The 21,595-nt window shown below is 51.2% G+C and overlaps 5 protein-coding genes across 5 annotated transcripts; 4 read left to right on the top strand and 1 right to left on the bottom strand.

Moving 5' to 3' along the window:
- Positions 1-5,494: 5,494 nt before the first annotated feature.
- On the top strand, positions 5,495-6,740 carry PG998_002992 (uncharacterized protein; the record flags this gene model as incomplete). The annotated part of the gene is given in 4 exon segments (XM_066869810.1): positions 5,495-5,881; positions 5,896-6,015; positions 6,063-6,295; positions 6,350-6,740. 4 exon segments carry the CDS (start codon positions 5,495-5,497, stop codon positions 6,738-6,740), a joined length of 1,131 nt encoding a protein of 376 aa, XP_066733560.1.
- Positions 6,741-10,053: 3,313 nt separating this feature from the next.
- PG998_002991 (uncharacterized protein) lies at positions 10,054-11,394 on the bottom strand (the record flags this gene model as incomplete). The annotated part of the gene is made up of 2 exons (XM_066869809.1): positions 10,054-10,927; positions 10,985-11,394. The coding sequence occupies 2 exons, from the start codon at positions 11,392-11,394 to the stop codon at positions 10,054-10,056; spliced, it is 1,284 nt and encodes a 427-aa protein (XP_066733559.1).
- Positions 11,395-17,045: 5,651 nt separating this feature from the next.
- On the top strand, positions 17,046-17,897 carry PG998_002990 (GTP cyclohydrolase 1; the record flags this gene model as incomplete). Its single annotated transcript, XM_066869808.1, has 3 exons — positions 17,046-17,157; positions 17,232-17,512; positions 17,586-17,897. The coding sequence occupies 3 exons, from the start codon at positions 17,046-17,048 to the stop codon at positions 17,895-17,897; spliced, it is 705 nt and encodes a 234-aa protein (XP_066733558.1).
- Positions 17,898-18,679: 782 nt separating this feature from the next.
- Positions 18,680-19,258, top strand: PG998_002989 (uncharacterized protein; the record flags this gene model as incomplete). The annotated part of the gene is made up of 1 exon (XM_066869807.1): positions 18,680-19,258. The coding sequence occupies one exon, from the start codon at positions 18,680-18,682 to the stop codon at positions 19,256-19,258; it is 579 nt and encodes a 192-aa protein (XP_066733557.1).
- Positions 19,259-19,497: 239 nt separating this feature from the next.
- PG998_002988 (phosphoribosyl transferase domain protein) lies at positions 19,498-21,540 on the top strand (the record flags this gene model as incomplete). Its single annotated transcript, XM_066869806.1, has 1 exon — positions 19,498-21,540. One exon carries the CDS (start codon positions 19,498-19,500, stop codon positions 21,538-21,540), a length of 2,043 nt encoding a protein of 680 aa, XP_066733556.1.
- Between the last annotated feature and the right edge of the window lie 55 nt (positions 21,541-21,595).

Raw genomic sequence — 21,595 nt, 5'->3', positions numbered from 1 at the left:
TGGATCTTGAGCTTTTGGTCCGACGCAATGCTAAGGTTGTGGAGAGCGAGACCAACATGGTAAATCAGCCTGCACGCCTGGTTAACCTTGCCTTCGGGCAAAAGTAAGATGCAATAACAGCAGGTGGTGGAGACAATGACGAAAAACAGTAGGTCTTTTGAACAAGAGCCAACAGGCACCAATCGGCAGCGCGTACGCGGGCTCGGACTGCCTCCGGTAGCCACTTTATATTTGGTAAATAGTTGGTATCCGTTGCCTGGGATATGCATGCGATCTTCCATCTTGGACCGCAAGGAGCGTGGTGCATGAGTCCAGCCAGCCATTATTCGGTGGAGAAACCGGTTTTGGAGGCGACAGTCAAGCACGGCAGAGCGGGGCCGGAGCCGGGTTGCTCATGCTCATGGACGTCAGGGTTCTGGTCAAGGTCCGCATCGGTTCTGCCAGCCCAGCCCATCCCTCCTAACGTTTCATTGGTCAGTCCCGTTTAGTTGGATTGACTCGGCCGACCGGGACAGCTGGGGAGGACAAAATGTCAAAAGGGTCAAGTCGCAGTCCGAGAGCGACCATTGGGGGCTTCAGTATGGAGTACCTCTCTGGGAATTCCATTTTCCAGTGGCATTCGACGCCTGGCTTCTGGCCTGGCGTTGCTCGCTAGCGCTACCAGGAGCAGGGTTGATCACTATCATGCTCCGCTACGGCCACTACAGTGAATTGCGAGGGAGTTGGACATCAAGTAAATTTAATAATCCAATTCTTCCGAGCTGCGATAAACCAACTATTTCGCAAGGAACTTAATGAGTCGGCTAGCTTGTCAATTGGCGCTCATAGATCGACCCCCAAAACAGACTCGAACGCAGGGTTCTCGCCGGCGCTATCTAACAGCTACGGACAGGGATGGCTCGGTTGAACGCATATCTCTATCGAATCGAAGCGGCACCGACAGACCAGTGCGAATGCGGGGCGAGCGAGAGAAACGGTGGAACACTTCCTCTTCCGATGCAGCAAATGGACAACACACCGAACAGAGATGCTACAGTGCACAGACACCACAGGAGTAACTTCTCCTTTTACTTGGGTGGCAAGTCACCCTCAGACAATTATGAAGGGGCCATTGCGCTAGAAGTCCAGGATATACAGAAACCAAAGAGGAAACTCACTAACTTGCCCGTAATAGCTGTCGCACAAAAAACTAAGGTAGGCGAACGGCCTTCTCCCTATTTACAGGTCAACCTTACTTACCCAATTAGTGTGATGGCCGTCGACCATCGTGTGGAACACGTAAAAACAACTGTATTTACGAGGATAAGGGTAAAGAGGAGGAGATACAGAGCCTTCAACGTCAGAGAGAAATGGAACAGCTCAAAGATGACAAGGAACAACTCACGCGCGGATAAGCCTTCTTGAGTTCTTGAGTTGACCATTAATTCATGTTGTCCAGCTGACGTACAGAGGGCGCTCGGCATACACCCCGAGCAGCCGTCCATGGGCTGCGTGACCGAAGAACCCCTCTGCACAGAGCAGCCGACTGATACTGTTCTTCGGCCCAGTCTACCAGCTGAGCACTGGCCAAGGACTACGTACCTCTTGATGTCCTCTTGATGTAGTCACTGATGCCTTGGCAGGTACATTACGAAGTACTGTGTCGGTCATCCAATTCTGTACCTCACTCCAAGTAGTCCATATCCGACTCTAAAGCATGAAATGGACGATAAGCAGAACCGTCATCAGCGATTACTGCATGCCGGGCTTCACTATGCAGTTGAACAAGGGTCCAGTGTGTCATCAATCCTGTTATGCTAAGAAGTCCATCATGGCATACAGTGATCACCCCCAGCTCATTGAAAACAGGCCTCCCCGCATTTGTCACGGTGACGGTTCTCATTCGTCTAACCCCAGGGAGACTGGTCCTGAGTCCTCACAACCTTCATCCACTCAGTAGGCCAGAAAGAGCGAAGCTAGTCCAACTTTGTCAAACTAACGCTATTGCAAACCTTTTAGCAACAATGCCGGGCGCTGAGCGCAGGCGGGAAAAGGCGCAGTCACCCAGGCTGCAAGCTGGCAGGACTCAGTGATTGCCAAAGTAATCATTCTTTTCCTCATAAGGCAATCCATCAAATCCATCAAAATGTAGCCTAGTAAGGGTGATGACTAGTAAGGGTGATGATGACCCATACTTACCAGGCGCCTTCCTCGCTCTAGTCGATGGGGGATAGGCAGACTGTGGAGAGGCCTAAAAGACAGTTATGCCGTTGATGCTTCAATCTTTTTGCTTTACCGGGAACGATGGAAAGTTGCGCATCTGGCCCCACTCTTGAAGGAACACGTAGACCCTGATTCTCGCGAAGGGTTTTGCCATAGTTAGCATGACGGATGTAAGATTTTAACGATTGGGTATCAGTGGAGCAACTTTTGATTATTTCCATCCAGACTTTCGGAGCCCAGAGTCTCCGAAGTCACTAAGACTCTAGCCGAGTCTGGTTCTTCCGGTGGGCCTAAGCCCTGCCTGGCCCCTGGTCCCATTCAGGATCTAGCTTACTTTGTGCGGATGCCTGATTAATGGCTTCTTATTAGGTTCAGGGCCACGCAATAACGATGGATTCGATCCATAGTCTTGGGATACACCCCCAGGCTATCCCCTCTATTGGGGATTCCCTTTCCGCTATGAAGTAGTACTTCCAATAGAGGGTTCTTAGCTCCGCAGATATCGCATATTAGCGTACTAACTCCTACATAGCTCGATATGGCCCGCATGGTCCACATGGCCCCACCTGCATGTAATCCAAGATTAATAATTGATGATATGTGACTGGGGAAGTCCTGAAAAGCAATGGACTTCCGCAAGCCTTACGACACTGGAGCATGATGCGATGACCGGGATCCGAACGAGTAAAATTCTCCGTAGCTGTGACATCTGTCAATATGGACCTGCCCCTGAGCCCGTGATTGTTGGACCTTTGGTCCTGCTGCAGAACTCCCAAATCGCCGTCGTACTGGCGCTGCAGAAAGAAAGCCAGCGAACATCAACATACTCAGGGTGAATGGAGCTACTATACGGGCGCCGATCCTCATGAATACTCTCTCTTTCTGCTACATCAGACCGAATATTTCCACGGGCTGTTTCCGGTCCTAACTTCTCTTGGCCCCTGCTGTAGGGATGCATTGGAAGAATCCGTGCGCAACTAGGGGCCGGGACAGACAGATTCGCTTAGGTACTTTCCATCTCAGCGTGTATCATTAGCTAGGTTGATATACGTGTTGAAGTGCATAAGAACCCGGTATTCAAAATGAATTTCTGATTTTGTCTACGTAGTGCAGGGTAGGTACGAGTGATGCCACCCGCATCTACCTACTGGAAAGAATACTTCGATGTTGTAGAAATGAAATGCCCCGCCATGCTAATAAGTCAACTCTGCCCAAGACAGCTACTGCGTCCCAAAAACGACTCCTATTCCCTGCGGTACCTGCTACCTTGGATCTCGGATCGGCGCCCCAGTTAGGTTTAGTTCCTCGGTTCTTATACGAAGCGGTGGCGCCTCCGCTAGCTTACTTCCTGACCTACGTTTGGCAACATCTAGATGTGCATAAATGCCTTAGCCACTCTCAGCACCCACGCTATCATGGGTATTGTGTTTGCGATGAATCTTGAAGAATAGAGCGTACTTGGATTTGCAGAATTTAGTCTCCCGAGCTACAACCCGATCAGAAATTTCAGTCATGCTTCATAACATTTCAGATGTTACCTGTTGGTTGCTAAAGTTAGTTACACCTAGCCTTCCTTCTTTGCTGCTCCGGAGTCCAATGAACGTTCACCGATTAGTACGAAGCCCTGGGAGGCAAGTTGGTAGTCACTCACACCCTCTACAGTGCTTGTAGCGGGGCCTTCATTCCTCCCAGTTGGCCTGACCGGGTCTTGCTCATATATAAGGTAGGGAAAATATACAGCTGGACCGTCTTCACTTCGTCAGCGTTGGGAACTTGCCCTGATGGATGGACCCTCATTGTATTTGGGTCAAACTGCTACTAGGTTAAAAGACACTCCAAACGCAACGCTTGTCAGTCAGGTATAGCTTCGCTGCCAGCTAGATGGTGCACTCCACTGCTGTCGGCTCGTTCTGGCTTAAATCCCAAGTGAATAGCGGTTCCGATATGTGGCACATATGCTCCGAAACCAAGGGTGCCGGTAAATATGGGGCAGAGATTCCTCGCCCAAGGTTCAGGTATGTGACCGTGGCAGCCCCTGCTCAGAGCACCAGTTCAAGCGAGTGCAGATCTACGAGAGCTACGAGTCTCACTCTGCCCAGACTTGGCGAACCACGAACAGAAACCGAAAGGCTACTTAAACAAAGCATCCGATTGCGAGCCTTTGCAGGTATGTATCTTATGTTGCATCCTGACCTAGTATTATGAGGCGGGCTGAGGTACGTTTAGTCTAGTCTAGCCGGATGATTCGCTGGCGGTAAGATGTTACTATATGCAAGGTACCTTCTACTGAACTGGATTTGCTGTTTGGTAGCGGAGACGAGAAAGCCCCAATAAGAGGGCCCAAGACTGGGGTACATTTGCCATGGGAACACGGTGGAGGATGCCCGCTGAATCGAGATGAGTTGATTGGATATGATCTTGGGTGGTCGCGTTGGTGGGAGCCAAATACCGGAGATTATGCTTTCCGGGAGCCGAATAATAGTAGGTGGGGGTATCACTAGCTCATGCCACTTTAAGTGGAGTGCGCTTTTGATAGATGGCCTTACGAGGCCAGTGAACCAATAGCTTGCGAAAGCCATAAACATGAGGCTGATGATGCCTGGTTGATTGTAGCGCACTTCAATACGCCGTTCCATTCGCTTAGTGCCAGCGTCCGAGCAATACGTAGCTCACCACTTGTTCGTGCTTGATGCATGGCACTATTAGGCGGTCGACGGACTCGAACAAAGAAAGCTATTCCGGACGCACCCCGCTTTCCAGAGCCTCGATACGTAGTGGAAGCTCTCGAGAGCGCTAGCCGAACTAGGTGGCCCAATTGCGTGAAACAATCTTGTTGTATCTCCACCTCCAGGGGTTTGACCCTTACCCCTGGTTCACACTCATGGTTGCATGAATTGGAAGGCGAACATTCACGTGGCTCAGTCGGGGTTTCTCCGTGATTCGTGACTTGATTTTCTGTTACCCACATACTCTTGTCATGATCTGATTCAGGAAAGTCGATGATCTAGATAGTCGCGCACAGAAGGTGTGTGATCGACATAGAATATGCTTAGGGTTACAAGTAATGTCCATTTTAGGGGCGACATCGCGAACCATGCTGTTCCACTTTGTACGTCAAATCTTGTTGCCTCATATACTTATACCCGGGTATGCTTGGCTGGCATGCTCTTCCTTGTCCTGTGTTATCGTTGTATTTTGGTTTGTTCCAGGCCTCCTCCCCGCGTGAATCGCCGTCGTCAAGCCAACAGCTTTCTAGAGCAGGTAGTGGCCGACTTTTATATCTTCCGTCGATATGTCGTCGTACGGTCCGTCGCCAGAGGACAGCCTCCTGCATATGAATAATTCGACGTTCAACGGACTGCTGGCCATCGGATGCCTAGCAACGCTATCGTTCTTATTCACGTCATGCCTTCTCGCTTTCATCAGCTGGCGTTTGATGGCATGGCGCAGGTACTATACCAGTTTCATCGGACACAACCAGTCCATCGTCCTGATCTACCAACTCCTACTGGCCGATTTCCTCCAGGCCCTGGGTTTCCTTATTTCGTTCTATTGGGCTTCGGAGCGTGAAATTATCGGACCGAGCGATGCCTGCTTCGTCCAAGGCTGGTTGATCCAGATAGGTGATGTGGCGAGTGCATTCTTCGTGATGGCTATTGCGCTGCACACGGTGTATCAAGTAGTTTTCTCCAGAAATCTCTCCTACCGAGCTTTTCTTGCCGCTGTCACATCCGTTTGGGGGCTGCTCTCCTCCTGACCTCTCTTGCCCCTATTATTGGTGGGCGGTACATCTTTGAGCGGGCTGGTGTATGGGTAAGTGATCCTTCGTCCCCACTCAGGGTATAGCTCACGGTTTCCAGTGTTGGATCAGGTCCTCCCATGAGGATCTGCGGCTTCTTCTCCATTACCTATGGATATTCGTCGTGCAGTTCGGCAGTATCATGATTTACTGCTATGGATTCTACCATCTGTTCCATGCGAAGCGACACGAAGCCAGTTTGCGAAGTGGCGCGAGTGTCGAATCACTCAATAGAGCTGCTAGAGCCATGTTAGCCTACGCGCTGGTTTATACTGTACTCACGCTGCCCCTTGCGTAAGTAAACTCATTTATATGTTCAAAGAATTATTCTGATCCTCGATGATGTAGGGCTGGACGGATGGCTAGTATGTCGAACAGGAAACCTCCAGCTAGCTATTTCTTCTTTGCCGGCAGTTTCTTTACAAGCTCGGGATGGGTGGACACGATTCTATATGCATTGACGCGCAAAGCTCTCCTTTTCGCTGAATTACCTGGTCCGCGCCTACCGCGACACTCGCTTTCCGACCAGCTTCGATCTCACAGAACGGGGTTCGCCAGACAAGATTCTACGGAGGATATATCTGGGATTGTGATCAGTGGGTTTTCAGGAATTAAGCTGGAAAAGACAGTCAAGGTCGAGCTTGACGCCGTTAAATCTGAAGGCAATCCTACAGGCCTGAGCCAAGGTTACTCGGTGTCGGTTATGCGGCATACTGTTCAAGACGGAACGGCACGATAAACACCGATTGCTGCTGACGATTCTGGTTGAACAGTGGCGTGAGCCACTACGTCAAAATCGGCATGCGAAGCGGATGGGGTTTACAGACCCCACGGTAGAAGCGTTGTGGTTGAGCAATTCCACGAGTATTGAGCAATTCTTGGTGGCGCTAGCCCCCTTCTTCAAAGCTCATCGGACCTATAGATAGGTTGGCGCTCATTCCACGTCTTCTATCGTTCAGACGCACTCTGTACCACTTTATATATAGCATGAAGCAGAGTTCTGATTGTACAGTCGCTGCCGTCGGTGAAAGCCCTATTTGAGCGATTTGTCCCCGTCGGCGACGCCGGTCCCTTGGGCGACACGTCTTTCGATCAGGTGTAAGGCTTTCACAAGAAGACAATGTGTGGGAGCGGAATGCGCCATTCGCAGGCATGATGGTCTTTGGCTATGGAACCGTGTTGCCTCCCTGTCCCGTACATGCCAACCCCAGGTGCTTCGTTGCTCAGCCAATGTGCTGGCCTCTTGTAGCCTCGTCAACACTTTTCTCCATGAATCACATAGTAGTGATCGGCTGCTCGGGTGGAATGTTGTCGGTGAGATGCGTCTATTGTGCGACGATGCGTGCGGATCGGTCATAACTTGTATTGTTGGTAGGAATCGTTTTCATGCTGTCACGATGAATCGATAACTTGTCCCGCAACTGCTGTGCTTACTGCCATGCTGGGTCGGATTTCGACTCACGTTGTCGGTCGTCAGGTACAAGCTCTGCAGCGTGTTGTCGGGGCGTTTAGGAAGAATCGACCTTTTCTCAGCTACTCAAGCATGTCGGATGAGAAGTTAGCCATGGCATTTGTTGCTATTCGAGCATCTGCCCGCAATTGAAATGGAAGCCCGCCCCCACATGACCCAGCTGCTTTTCCCTCTGCCTGATGAGAGCAGCCGTCCCCTTATCCGCTGCTTTCGCCTCGCTCCAATATTCATACTCTTTTTGCGCGGGGGCCGAGCGACAATGACTTCCATGAAATGGTTACTTCGGTCGTTGGTTGCCTCGGTGCTCACAGTCATAATAGTCCGTCTTCAATACAAGCAACAGACCGTTGTTTCACCAATCTACCAACAATCTTACAGCCAAGGTTGTACAGTGTCTTTGTATGTAGAATGTCCCAATACTAGCTTGTCAAGACTCCGACTTGACCTAAGTGCGTGGGTGTTGCGGGGTAGCTGTAGCTGAACCTGTAGTTGGGCCGGCAGCACTACCAGATGCCGAGTTGGTCGATGTCGATTGGACGAAGACAGGGAGTTGGCGAAGATTTTGCTTGCGCCAACTGGTCGAACCCTTGCGAGCCGTGGCCGTGGCCTTCATGGCCTTCTTTCGAATCTTGTCGCGTGCCTTGTCATCGATGCCACGCTTATTCTGGTCTGTCACGATGAACTCGAGATTGCCACCGCCGCCGCTAGACATATCGACCAATATCGCCTAGGTGTCCTGTAACCTAAGACCGGTCGGTGCTCCTGCAAAACCTAGAGCTACAAAATCCGGGTCAATGATCGTCCTAGCTCGAAATCGTCTAGACGCGTTTGTCCCCAAGGTCAAATTCTGCGAGGAGTCGACTCGAGGAAGCTCGTCAGATTATCAGGAATGCAAAGCTGGAAATTATCGGTGTGGCTCTAGGTTGAAGTCGTATTCTCTGATCTTGAAGGTATTGTGCATGTACATCTAGTGGACCGCATGATGTTCGTGCACGAGCCTTCAGCTCTGCCACACACACAATTTATTCTACTTAGTATCGGGTTTGTCCACTAAGAGCCACGCCTTGCTGCACGCTGCACTAAAAGGGAAGTGACAGAGGAAATTAAAGCTCCACAGGCACTGTGAGTTCGATTAATGACCTACTTGAGGCCCTTTTATCTCGCCATTTTTAGCCTCTGACCCTTCACATTTCGTTTCCCGACAAGCCCCCAAATAAAAACATCAATATAGCTCCAGGACTGTCAAAGTCTCGACACGACCAGATTCTCTCCAGATTCTCTCCAGGACCACTCGAGGGTTGAAGATTGACGAGATTGCCGAAGCCGTCCCTTGCAGGCCTACGCGCCGTTCGCCGAGCACGATCAACGCACGCACGATACGGAACGACGATGGCGCCTGCCAGCCGTCCTGGCCCCGACTCCAAGGTCACTCTCACTATTGACACGGTACTGGGCCATCAGCTTGCGAAAGAGCCTGATATGGACCGGCGTGAAACGATCGATTTTGTTGGCAAAGAGTTCGGAGTAGATGTATCTGCGACAAGTATTTCTTGAATTTTGGATAAACGTGCAATGACTCAAGGTGATGCATCGCATAACCCAGCAATAAAAGGTCAAACTACGGCGCTTCCGTATGCCCCGCGTTGGCTGATGAGCCTACTGGATCTAGAGTCTACGCGGCCGCTTGTCACCCAACGGGCTCGAGTCTTCCGCACGTCAAGGCCAGTGCAGAAGGCATCTTGCGAATTAAGCCATGCCAGAGATACGGGGCAAGGCTCGGCGGGTCGGCCGCTCCAGTGCCAGACGCAACACAGTGAATTAGTGGTTACTGTGCAACCGCTTTCGTTTTTCCGCCGCTCGATACACATAGATGGTATTGATATTCCATTGTCGAGATGAGTTTCAAGCAGCAAGGTCTCTCAAGTTGCTCATAAAGATTATCCCTATGTCAATAGCCACAAGCCCAACGGATTTAGTAAGCAAAACACATTGAATTGCTCATGAACATCACTTGAGTTGAGTCACCCAGAACTTTCGCGCAGTTAAACCATAAAGAACAGGTTATGTATCGGGACTAAACGCAGGCCACGGCTTTGCTGGGTATCTAGGCCCGAAAACCAGCGGCATGTCCCGAAATAGCAAGGGAACCTAACAACAACAGGGCAGTTACATCAATTCACAAGCCTCGCAAATCGTTTACGAGAAACAAGATTGATAGATAGAATGTGCACTTTCGCCTATGCTATCTTTATGGCAATACCACTCGCAAGGCAGGAGGCAAGCTGCCCACGTAAATCAAAGGCGAAACTTGCTCCGTTACTAGGTAGAAAAGTCATAACAGTCACAGGAGATCAAGGGGACCCTAAGGCATAGGAAAAACAGTAGTTCGGCCTATACTGTAAAGTCAGAGAAACCAAGTGGGCGGGCAGGAACCATCGCCATGACGGTGCTGTAGCGGTCAATTGAAGATCGTCTCGAGCGAGCAAAATGACATTCATATACCTTCCGTCCAAGGCCAATATTCCATCCATTTAGCGAGCTCTCGTCTTGTACTCCCTAGCCTACTTGATGTTTTGGTCAATCACTTGGTTCGTCTGCCCCCAATGAACGAGGACGAGGACGTGTCAGTACTAGGTGTGGGATTTGACGTGAGCTTCACACCTGGTCCATAGCGTTCCCGATACTCTGAACTTCGGTGTTTCTCCACCACTTCCTCGTGAACGACTGGTGTGCTCGTCCGAGAGGGAGTGGTATTCCCAGCGGCGAGGCTGTATAGCTGAGTTATGTCCGTCGATATATGTTGAAGCGAGACATCACTGAGATGTCCTCCCACCTGTTTGGGTCGCAAGCCGAATCCGCGGTTCTTGCCATGCAACACATTACCGTCGGTGGAAACCATGTATTGGATCGCATCATCCCCCGTAGCATAGTTCTCTATGTTACTGATGTTTTCCCTAAGGGCATCATCCATCATAGAGCAGGAATCTATGCAGTGGCGGACAGTGGTCCACTCTTCACGTAGACGAGTAAAGTCCGTGGCTGCTTGACTTGGATCTCCTGCTATGCTGGACTTGGCCATGCATTCATCCACTGCGCTCAGCATGTTCTTTTCCAGCATTTTAACTGTCACTCGGAGGGTGTCTTTGCATTGCTGCAAGCCGTCGCTAGTAATCTTCCCTGATGAAGATACTTGATTCGCTGGGTGCCCGAGCTGAATTCGATCGATGTGATCAGATAACTGTGAACAGAGCGCAAGGCACTGCTGCGTGCTTAGACGCTCCTTCTTCATTAACTGCACTTCTGCTGTATCCAAATCCGACTCCGTCACCGTCTGCGAAACGATCGACTCGAGTTTATCGTCGATAGTACATAGATGATCTTGGAGATCGTCAGTCGTGGTCTTAATGATGTTCCGATAGTGTTCAAGTTTCTCAATCGTGACACTAGTTTTGCGACTGTCAACAGCGGGAGGGGTTAGAATTTATAGGCGGACTTGGACATGACGAGCTTACAGGTTCGCGATGTTGAGAGCGATGCTGATGGTGGATTTGTAGCCGCCCAGCATCTGTCTAAACTCGTCGATATCATCTCCCATGTACCGTAACTTCATCCAATCTCTGAAGCTTGTCCGATCATTGCCGGATCGCGATGAGCAACTCTTCAGCTCAGCTTCAAACTGTCTGCATGCGCTGTCGCACTGCCGCAGTGGAATGGCGAGGAAAGAAAGATCTATGTCTGTGGCAGTTGTCTCCGTCAATAGGCGTAGAACATCGCTTAGGGCATCAAGCTCCTCGATGAGCTCGCGGACGCGCTTCGGGTGATGTTGGTAATCTCTAATTGTAGTTGAGAGTGCGACGCTGGACTTCAGTGCAAAGGTCGCCAGACCCAGCAAACCGGAGGCTATTCCTATCGCTTCTGCCATTTAATCAGACAGAGGTCGACATTATTGGATAGAGCTTAGCGTCATCAGCGTCGAGGTTTGAAACCTTCGAGTTTTGGTCATTCAGCGATTTGTCGCCTGGTCGCAGATAATGAGCAGCCGAATGGACGCTTGCACCGGATACAAATTGGGCGTCCCAGATGCGGGGTCGTTTAGTGTCTCCTTTTCCCCCTCGTACAATGGGCGATACAATAAACCTGTCCACGAATAGCTCTGGCCAAGGACGTCCATACGTCCATACAGTGTACAATAAATTTCTAGTTTATGATAGCGAGAGCGCCAATAGCTTGAGAGAGTACATGTGCGCTGACAAGAAGCCGTTCGAAAAATGAATGCTCAAGTCTCAGCGATGAGAGTACAGTGATTGCAGGGCTGATCAGTCTTTTTACTGTTGCGGACAATGGTAGCGCTACTTTAAGGGCCAGTCTAGTGTCATGCCGAGTACAAAATCTTTTTACAGAGCCAAGCGTGTCAGCGTTAATAGCAGCGAACGAATACTGCACCAAATCAAGATAATATACGGTACATTAGGTAGCAGGATCAAATGAGCATGTAGATATAAGCAGTCCCCATTAGGCCAGTATCCCAATGATACTCGCAGGTAGATGTCATCGTGGAGATCCTGTGAGGATCATGCAGAGATACTACACCACGCGCTACACGCCTTTGCCGCAGAATATGACACTTGATGGATGCGCTACAGAGCAGTTTATGGAAACACCAACGACTTCCATAGGACATGACCCAATAAGCTGCAGAATTAGTGGATTACTACACTCTATTTTCGTTGGCGGCGGGCAAGCCTATACCCCCACTCCGAGGCGGAGTTTTTAAGTCTTGTACTCCGACCAAACGAATTGCTTTGAAGGGCAAGTCATCTCACCTCCATAGAAACCCGCATTGGGAGTTCATCACAGCTATTCGACTCCGGAACACGTCATCCACTCCGTCCATGGGTTTTTTGGGCTCTGCTTCAATTCGCCGCACGAAGTTTACCGGAGGGAGATCACTAACTCATTTTGATTGTGTCGTAATTTTCGTGCGGCCATTCCCAATCCCACGAGTCCCAACACCCATTCACACACGCATAGGAAACGTGTGCATACCATGAGCGGGACCGGTCAAGCGCGGCAACAGCCCGGGAATGCCTGCGACGGTAAGGCTGCCGCGTACGTAGATTCTGTATCCCAGAGAAGAAAGGCTTTGTTTCGATTTCTATTCATATCAGGAGCTCAACATACTGCAAGAGCACAGACTATTGATATGTCATCCCTGCCACATAAGGCGGGGCTGACACTTCGACCAACCTCCTCTGCTGCCTTACAATGCCCAGTCCAATCCAATGCTAGCTGGAGAAAATTGGGCACATGAAGCCAGAGGCCTCTCCGTTCCATTGGTGTACATACACCTAAGGTTCTTCGCTAAGAGAATCAGTATTCAGGGCGCCGTAGGCGGCTCAGTCAGCATTGCTAAAACTAGCATTACTACCAGCATCTGGTTCGTACCGTGTTCGGTAGATGATACATACATCCACTAACTTCTCAACTTGCTTGGAAGTCCTCGACCTCGTTTGTTACCGTAGATAACTCACTGGAATTTGTTCCCTCAACGTTCGGAATTCAAACCAATTCAAACATGAAGCGTTTGGCTCAGGGCACTATATCAAAAGGATTCTCCTGCGGAACACTTGTTGATCGACTGGCGCTGAGTAAAAAGACGACAAGGAATGAGGGGCAATTGTAGTGCAAGCCGACGTATTGCATTAAAAAGCGGGGATCGGTGCCATCGACGCTCCGGTTCCCCTCCTGCGACTCCTGCTTGAATGTCTTTTGGTACAGGGTTCTATCCATTAACGTGTTAATTCTACGATACTGACCATAAGTGCCATAAGTGATTCTATGTAGGCAGCATTATGGACGGTCTCGTGTTGTGAGTAGTGAACGGAAGGTCTACTATTGTTTCTAGAGTAAGCTTGAAGCTGAGCCAATGGCTGATCCGCTCAGTGTTTTACCTCCTCAATATACCAAACTTAGCAGCGATGTCCGTTTGCCTACACATTGGATTATCTTCAATGTATTGGCATACACTCCTTTTCTCACTCGGGGTTGTCCATCCCCGCTTTTGGGGTTTCTTATAGCTCGGTGTAGATATTCGTTCCATAACGGCGCTCTGCCCACCTCCGTCTGAGATGAGTCCGTCCCGCGGCGTGATCCCCAAGTGCTCGAAAGGCCTGGGTAGCTTGTTCTCCATATCTTCCATGCAGTATGAGACCAAGGAGTGTTGAATGCCTCTATGATTCACTTTCAATACCCTCTTGATCAAGCCACCCTTCTTGGTATCACCACAGCCAGCTTGCTCCACTGATTCGCGGTAAATTCCGAACTTGTTGCGATTGTAGGGTTGAAGAACCTTGTGCCAAGACAACCCGTCTCTCCATTGGTATATTTTACTGGAATTATCTTGGTAGACAAAGACGTTGCCGCTGCGTATCAGGTCAGGCAGCTCATCCTTGCGTGCGTTTCGAGAGACGGCGGCTTTCGTGCCATTCAAGCAACCCTCAAAAAGGACCAAAGCGTCCATCACCGAACCAATGAAACCCACAAATGTCGGCTTGGGTGTTAGGTCACTCCCAATCGGGACAGCTTGCTCTGGTTGGTACCCCAAGGGATCATCTTCTCCGTCAGCGTTACCAAAGTCATGCAGCAAAAGGTCTGCTGACAGGGTTCGCTGATAGTACCCCAAGGTTGGTCTAGCGCGAGATCGATGGTGGGAGCGACTGGAGCAGGCTGTTGGTCTTTGGGGATGGTAAAATGAGACGCCGGTGGGCTCTGGGCATAGGCTGAAATGGGGATAATGCCACTAGCAGGTAGAGGACAGAAGTCGCGAGAACACTATCATGATAGCGCACTGGTTGATGAGCATAGCCACCCCCTACCCGCCGCTAGTTGTCCAACAGGCATACCTTTCCTTATAGAGGGTGGAAATAGGCTTCTATATACACTTATGGATCACATAATATCTTGAGTCAGCAGATGGAGCCATCTCTAATTCTTCTTGCTTAAGGTAGCCGATAATGGCGTCCGCTTGCATTGGTGCATCACTGCAAACCGACTCTTCAACAAATGTTGGTAACCGAACCAAAATGCACATGACGTGGACATGGATTGTATATCTATACGCCTCATTAAAAGTTCCGCCGCCTGACGTCTCTCAATTGACAGCTGTGGTTTCTCGGTCAGCATCTGCTTCCGCTGTCAAACTCGCGAGCCACTTTAACAGACGCACGCGCTGGTTGTTCGCTAACTAAACATCGTGTCGGCTGGCCGAGCCACTTATTTTCACTTTGTGCGGGTTGCCCATACGTGAGGATTAGTTGGCCATAAATGCACGCGGCTGGGTGGCCATCGTGCTAAATGTGGAAGGTGCGCGTTGGTTAATCCCCTGATTGAATCAAAGAGCACGTACGCTGTCAGCTCATGGTCTGCATGGCTTAGCCTATCGTTGGTTCCATGGTTCACACGGCAGCTTTCGCGCAACTTCCTTTCAGCCGCTGCCCACTACTGTTTTATCAACAAGCTATATATTGTCTCGCCTCCGGTGAGCACACTGGATGCTGCTCGAAAGGGCAATAGGACGAAGCAGCAGACCTTCTCGTGGTGTCCGGCGTCAGTAGCTGCGATGGGTGCACGTCGCGCGGTGGTGGTTTGGCTGTTGCGCAGAGTTTTCAGCAACTGCAGGGTACCCCACCAACGCGCTCAAACACATCGTGAGCGAAGCCAACAAGCTGCAAGAGGGATACTGGCGTAAGAAAACCATCCGACTCGGAGCCGTTTTGGCGACTGAGACAGGACACCCTCGAACCAGTCTGGCTCTGGGAAGGCGCGGCGTGAGGTGGCCCAAAGGGGTTGAAGCGCTGGCGCCTCGAGGGCTCAGGAGAAGCCTACGTGCTCTGTTCCGATGTAATGGAAGTTGTTAAGACCGAAGGGAGCAGGTGGTTGCCGGATCTGTTAAGCGAGTTGCCACAGAGAGACCGAACCACCCGCGTATACGTTGGACGCGCGCGCGAGGAGCAAAGCCCGCTACCGGCGATACGTCCCGGAGGACACAGCGCACCGCATCTAAACATCATATGGCAGAAGCTGGTTTGGTTAGTAGATAGAGTGCGGGTGATCATGCCGGCGTGGTGGTCACTCTGCGTCTCTATTCTGCAAGACATGGTCGGCCGTGTACCGGAGACGGTACATGGTAACGGGAAGCCGGACCTGGGGTCGTGCCCAGGGTTGCCGGTGGGCCGTGGTGCTGTGATATGACTAGAGGGCAGTTTGAGGAGTGGTCCCTACTCGCACTAGGGCCGGCGCTTGCGGGCGCCGTGGTGTCGCCGCTGCTCCAAGACAACACTGAGACCTGCGGAGATATCGCAGTAGCCGGAGAGGACGGATGCGCATGTCGGTCGGCTTACGAGACGGGGGGCTTACTGCCCGTTGCGGCCGGCTTAAGGTGCAAACTCGGAAAGCATGACCGCATGGCTCGTACCAGATACGGGGCGGCACCGTTGCAGCCTTTTGGCCGGGGCTGCTGCACTCCTGTGGGAAGGTCTCCGAATGGAGCATAAGGCTTACGGGGTCATGGCATCGCCATGGCTGACCGGGTGGCTTCCCGAAAGGAGTGGGTTTTCCGGGGCCGCTTCAGCTGCCGAGGATAGGATGCTGGACACTTGGAGAAGGGCCTTCAAGCTGGCCTGCCAGGAAATGCTACTAACACGGGATCCTAAACAGGAACGTGCTGACGGAAATGGAGTGACCAACTGGAAATGGAGCATGCAAAAGCTTTAGGTGACAAGTAAGCGATTCAAGAATGTACCGTAGATTAGCGCTAGTTGCCCTTTCGGCTTCGCCGCCCGGGCGTCAATAAACTGTGTGTGTGTGTACCTAGAGATACACACACATGAGTATGTGTGGGAAGTGCCAAGACTGCTGTAGGATGTCGAGCCATCATCATGAAAGAACCCGTTCACCCTAATTTGAGGCCCATCACAATATGTCACACTGCATGTCAGAAATCGATGATGGTGCCCAAGCGGTGTACCGGTGATTGTAGGGCAATATGCGAGAGATTCCGGACCGCGTTTCTGCCTCTCCTTATCCATTTGATCATTAGTAGGCAGCGGGTAGGTTTGAACTATTCAGTGTGGTTCGACCTTCTCAGAAACATCGAAATGCGGTGAGAAAATGATGGCCCGGGGGGGGCATATCCGTTCTTTGCCGCCAACATGCCGGAGGCCTGCCATCGAGGCTATCGCCTAAAGTATTCTACAAGCAGGCAAGACCAGAGCAAATATGACTGATATGATTAGAGTTAGTCATATTATATGCAATTGCAAACATGGAGGGGATGCATGCTTGCATCCGAGTAAAAGAAATACTGAGCTCGACCCAGGGGTATAGATAGTGGATTTGTTTGAGTTTCTATATCCGAGGATGATTTCCTCGTCGCGAATTTTAGATCCCGCTACATCAGAACAGAACCATAGGGAATAAATAAAAGACAAAGAACCCGCCAGGCAATCTTGGTCTCTGGAAAATCACTCTTCACTTACAAGCCGCAATCATACATACTTATTATTTAAGTCTGTGATGTCTTCCACCACCGACTCAGCAGCTCAGCCTTTGGTGAACGGGGCTAGGAACGGCTACAAGCCGCCTGTGGTGGCCAACAAGCCGGATGAGAGAAATGGCAACGGACACGGTAAGCATATTGCCCAATCACGAATCCACTTCACTCTTCCGCCAAACCGCTAACTCGGTGCCTTGTCTCCTCAGCGGACGATGATTCAGGCTCTGGATCTACACGAGCCAGCATAGCGGCCCACGTTTGCCAGATCTTGCGTCTACTCGGAGAAGATCCGGATCGTGAGGGTCTCCAGAAGACACCCAACCGATACGCTGAAGCCATCCAGTCCCTCACGCAAGGGTATTCTCAGGTTCGCAAGGATGTGGTCAACGATGCTGTGTTCAATGTCGGCACCAACGGACCCGTCATTGTTCGTGGCATTGATATCTTCAGCTTATGTGAACATCACATGTTGCCATTTATGGGAAAGGTAATGATCTCGCATCCAACAGTATCTACTTTGATATTCAACGGATCCTAAGATCGCGAGTTAACACAAGTAGGCTCACATTGGGTACATCCCCAGAGGCAAGGTGATTGGCTTGTCCAAGTTGGCAAGAATCGCCGAGATCTACGCGCGTAGATTGCAGGTCCAGGAGCGTTTGACGTCTGATATCTCTTCGGCAATACAAGAGGAATTGGATCCACAGGGCGTCATCGTGGTTCTAGAGTGCTCGCACATGTGCATGACTATGAGGGGCGTGCAGAAGCCTGGGGCCATGACGACTACGATCAGCACGACAGGTTCGCTGATAGGAGATAAAGTGGCACGACAGGATGTATACACTCTACTTGGCTTGGGAAGACACAGTTAGAGCTAAACCTGATCTGATACGTGGGCAGAGACAGTACCCTTGCATGGCCTCGGAAGCAACAGCTCGACGTTTGCTAATAACATTGCCAAACGCCGGTGTCCAAACGGAAGTCGACGTTGCGAATGTGTCTTAGTTAATTTGGAAATATTATGCTACCCGCCTCTTCATACTTGCTTGCGTCCAACTCAGTTAGTGACATGTCATTCTCTTCACATGCAGTCAGTTGTGCCCGTATGTATCGTGATGCGTCTCGGGCGTATAATGTAACCACGCAGTCCGACTTTCACATATATCGTTGATAGGCTCGCATATTGAACCCGCAGATGGATTAATATGAGTCATAGTCAAACGGAATTCTGCATGTTGCGTTGGTGGCGTTCCCCCTGTCATCTGAGGTGTTGGTGGGCCTCCGGCATAAAGTGAGGATGCTTCCTCCCAGGATGATCATTTGCTGTCAAATCACCACTAAACAGAACCGATGAGGTAATGACACATGAAAAAAGAAGAAGTGAATACAAAATCAAGTTGGCAAGCGTGGTCTGCCAATCCAAGCGACCTCAAGTGAGAAGAGGGAAGTGAGGCCACCCGCACAAGTTGCATCTTCATCCAAGCCACTGATCTCTATTACTAGGAACACAGATTTAACTGAAAGGTATTGTTTGCTTTTACTATTGAAAGCTTGTCTGTTGACTGTAGATCATAAGCCTCATATTTTCAGCGTTGACCTTTTATCATTCGTCAAGGCCTTTACCTATCTCAACACCCAACAAGCGACACAAACCATGGCCACTCTAGAATCCCTGAAGGTGGCCCTACGCCAGACAGCTATCGTAGCAAGGCCACCAGCCCCGAAGCAGCGCCTGTCTGATGCCCAGTATCGCGACGGCTTCGAGATTCTGGCGCAGCGAGACCCAGGGCTACGGACGTACGGAGAGTTCATCATCCCGCAACTGACTCAGCTGTTGGGTCCGCTCCTCGACACACTGAGCCGTCGCGGCGCTTCGGTGCTCGAGATTGGGCCAGGTCGCCATACTGTACTTGGCTCCCTTCCTTATCACTTGAGACGCAATATCGCCCGGTACACGGCGTTTGAGCCGAACCGGCTGTTCGCTGCGGAGCTTAGCGAGTGGCTGGATGCTACCACCTCGGCGGAGGCCAAGGAGCTTCCACTACCCTGTTTGAGAGAGCCGCCAGATATCCTACCTATTCCCTTCACTCTGGAACCCAGCGCAGGAGCAGATGAGAAACAAGATTGGGACGTGGTGTTGTTTTGCCACAGCTTGTACGGTTTGAAGCCTGGGCAAGAATACTTGGAGCGGGCTCTTCATCTGCTCAGTGAGCGGACCCCCGGGGAATGGTGATCGTGTTTCATCGCGAGGGAGTTTTACGGTTGAATGATCTGGTCTGTCATCGGGTGGCTTCCTTCCCAGGGGTCGTGGGCGTTGCAGATGACGATGCGACTCTGGATCAATTTGCCCCTTTTCTCGCCGGGTTTGACACCGATCAAGATACCCGAGCAAAGTGGCGAAATGTTTGTCGTACCATAGGCCGCTACGAGGATGCAAATCCGGGTTATTTCTCGTTCGATGCGCCCGAAATCATGATGGCTTTCACTCAGAGCGCGGCAACTGCATTGCCGAAGCTGGCAGCGCAAGTTCCAATGCTATTGGAAGGAGACCGGAGAATCAAGAGCCCTGAGGCCCGCATCCATCACCCTGCGGCAATTGTCAGGCCCACCGAGATTCAACACATCCAGCTCTGTGTCCAATGGGCTTTGGAACATGAGGTTGGGTTGACCGTGATGAGCGGGAGCCACAGTGCCCACTGTCTTCGCCCGAATGTCGTCTCTGTCGATATGAATGCATTTAATGCAGTCCATATCCACAGTGAAGCGACGGGTGTACTGTTTCCTGGTATTTGCTGGGACCCCAGCGCTCTGATCATCGTCGAGGCTGGCTGCAATACGGGCAGTGTTATACGAAAAGCCATGGAGGCGGGATTGACAGTACCCCTGGGGTCTCGTCCTAGCGTGGGCGCAGGCCTTTGGTTACAGGGAGGAATCGGTCATATAGGCAGACTGCACGGGCTGGCCTGCGATGCTATTATCGGTGCGGTTGTCGTAGACGTCAGCTCTGGTCAGCTCTTGTGCGTTGGTGATGTCCCGAGTCAACACCGACCAGCCACTTCCCTGTTTCCAGACAATCAGATGGACATCCTGTGGGCAATAAAGGGTGCCGGAACTAACTTTGGAATCGTTGTCAGTGTTGTGTTCAAGGCTTACCCGGCCCCTAAGTATTCTGTTCGGCGCTGGGTTCTACCACTCGAGCACAAGCCCGAGGCGCAGGCGAAAATCCAGCGCTTCGGTGAGCTCGCCGCTGTTCTTCCACGACAGTATTCTGTAGATGCATATCTATACCACGAAAACGCCCAACTTAACCTTGGGGTAGTATGCATTGGAGTTGCAGCGACCATTGACATCTCCGAAACAGGTGCCCTTGACTTTACGGAACTAGGGCCTGAGCAAGATCGTCAAGTAGTGGATGGGGTGGGCTTGTTTGACACGGAAATGTACATTAACAGCATGAATGGCGGGCATGGCGGTGGCAAGACCTCGGCATTCAAGCGATGCGTCTTCTTGAAGAACATCGGAGCAGAGTCAATCACAGGCACGTTGGTCGCAGCTATCGAGACCCGACCATCCCCACTGTGCTATCTCCACTTGCTACAGGGCGGTGGGAAAGTCAATGATGTTAATGGTGCGAGCACAGCTTTTGGCTGTCGCGACTGGGACTTCGCCTGCGTAGTGACGGGGGTCTGGTCTCGCGAGCAGGATGGAACCGCCCCCGCTCGCGCCGCCATGCAATGGGTGTACCGTGTCGTACATGACCTATTGCCGCTGAGCCGTGGTATCTACAGCGCCGACCTTGGACCGGATCCCAGGGATATCGAATTGGCTTCCAAAGCCTTCGGTTTCGGACAGAATCGGTGGCGCCTTGCTCGGCTCAAACACAAGATGGACCCCCAGAACGTCCTGGCCTATGCGTGCCCGCTGCCGAAAGTACGAGCGGGAGCAAGGGTCATCATCCTGATCACGGGCAGCAGCGGCGTCGGCAAGGACTACAGTGCCGAGGTCTGGGCCTCTGTGCTCAATCACAAAGGCCTTCCTGCCCGTGTAGTCAGCATCAGCGATGAGACAAAACGAGAATTCGCGGCTGTCACCGGTGCCTCTCTGGACCGCTTGCTCAGGGACCGACTCTATAAAGAGCAGCATCGTGAAGCCCTGACAGCCTTCTTCCAGGAGCAGGTGCGCCGGAAGGCGAGCTTGCCGGAAGAACATTTCCAGAGCGTTCTGCGCAGTGCGCATGATGTGGACGTTTTGTTCATTACTGGGATGAGAGACGACGCTCCCGTCACGACTTTAACACACCTGGTACCAGAGTGCAAGTTACTCGACGTTCGCGTCCAAGCTAGTGAGAAGACTCGGCAGTCTCGCAAAGGGGCTTGTGATAGCTGTGATGTCGTTGATGCCGATGGCCAGAGCACCAATAAACCCAGGATTACTGAGGGGCAGCCGGATGGGTTCGAGTCCGGTTATCGACCTTATCTTCTTTTGAGAATGATGAAAGTGGAAGAGGGGCGGTAGAGACGTTCGCCGAAGACCAGTTGTTGCCATTGCTTAATGAGGATTTGTCTCGGTT

The sequence above is a fragment of the Apiospora kogelbergensis genome (assembly GCF_038363985.1).
Source record: "Apiospora kogelbergensis strain CBS 113332 chromosome Unknown utg000002l_segment0_segment0, whole genome shotgun sequence".
In the NCBI taxonomy this organism is placed as follows: Eukaryota; Fungi; Ascomycota; class Sordariomycetes; order Amphisphaeriales; family Apiosporaceae; genus Apiospora; species Apiospora kogelbergensis.
Note: the sequence above shows the minus strand (reverse complement) of the source record. Positions and strands in the feature narration are given on the sequence as shown.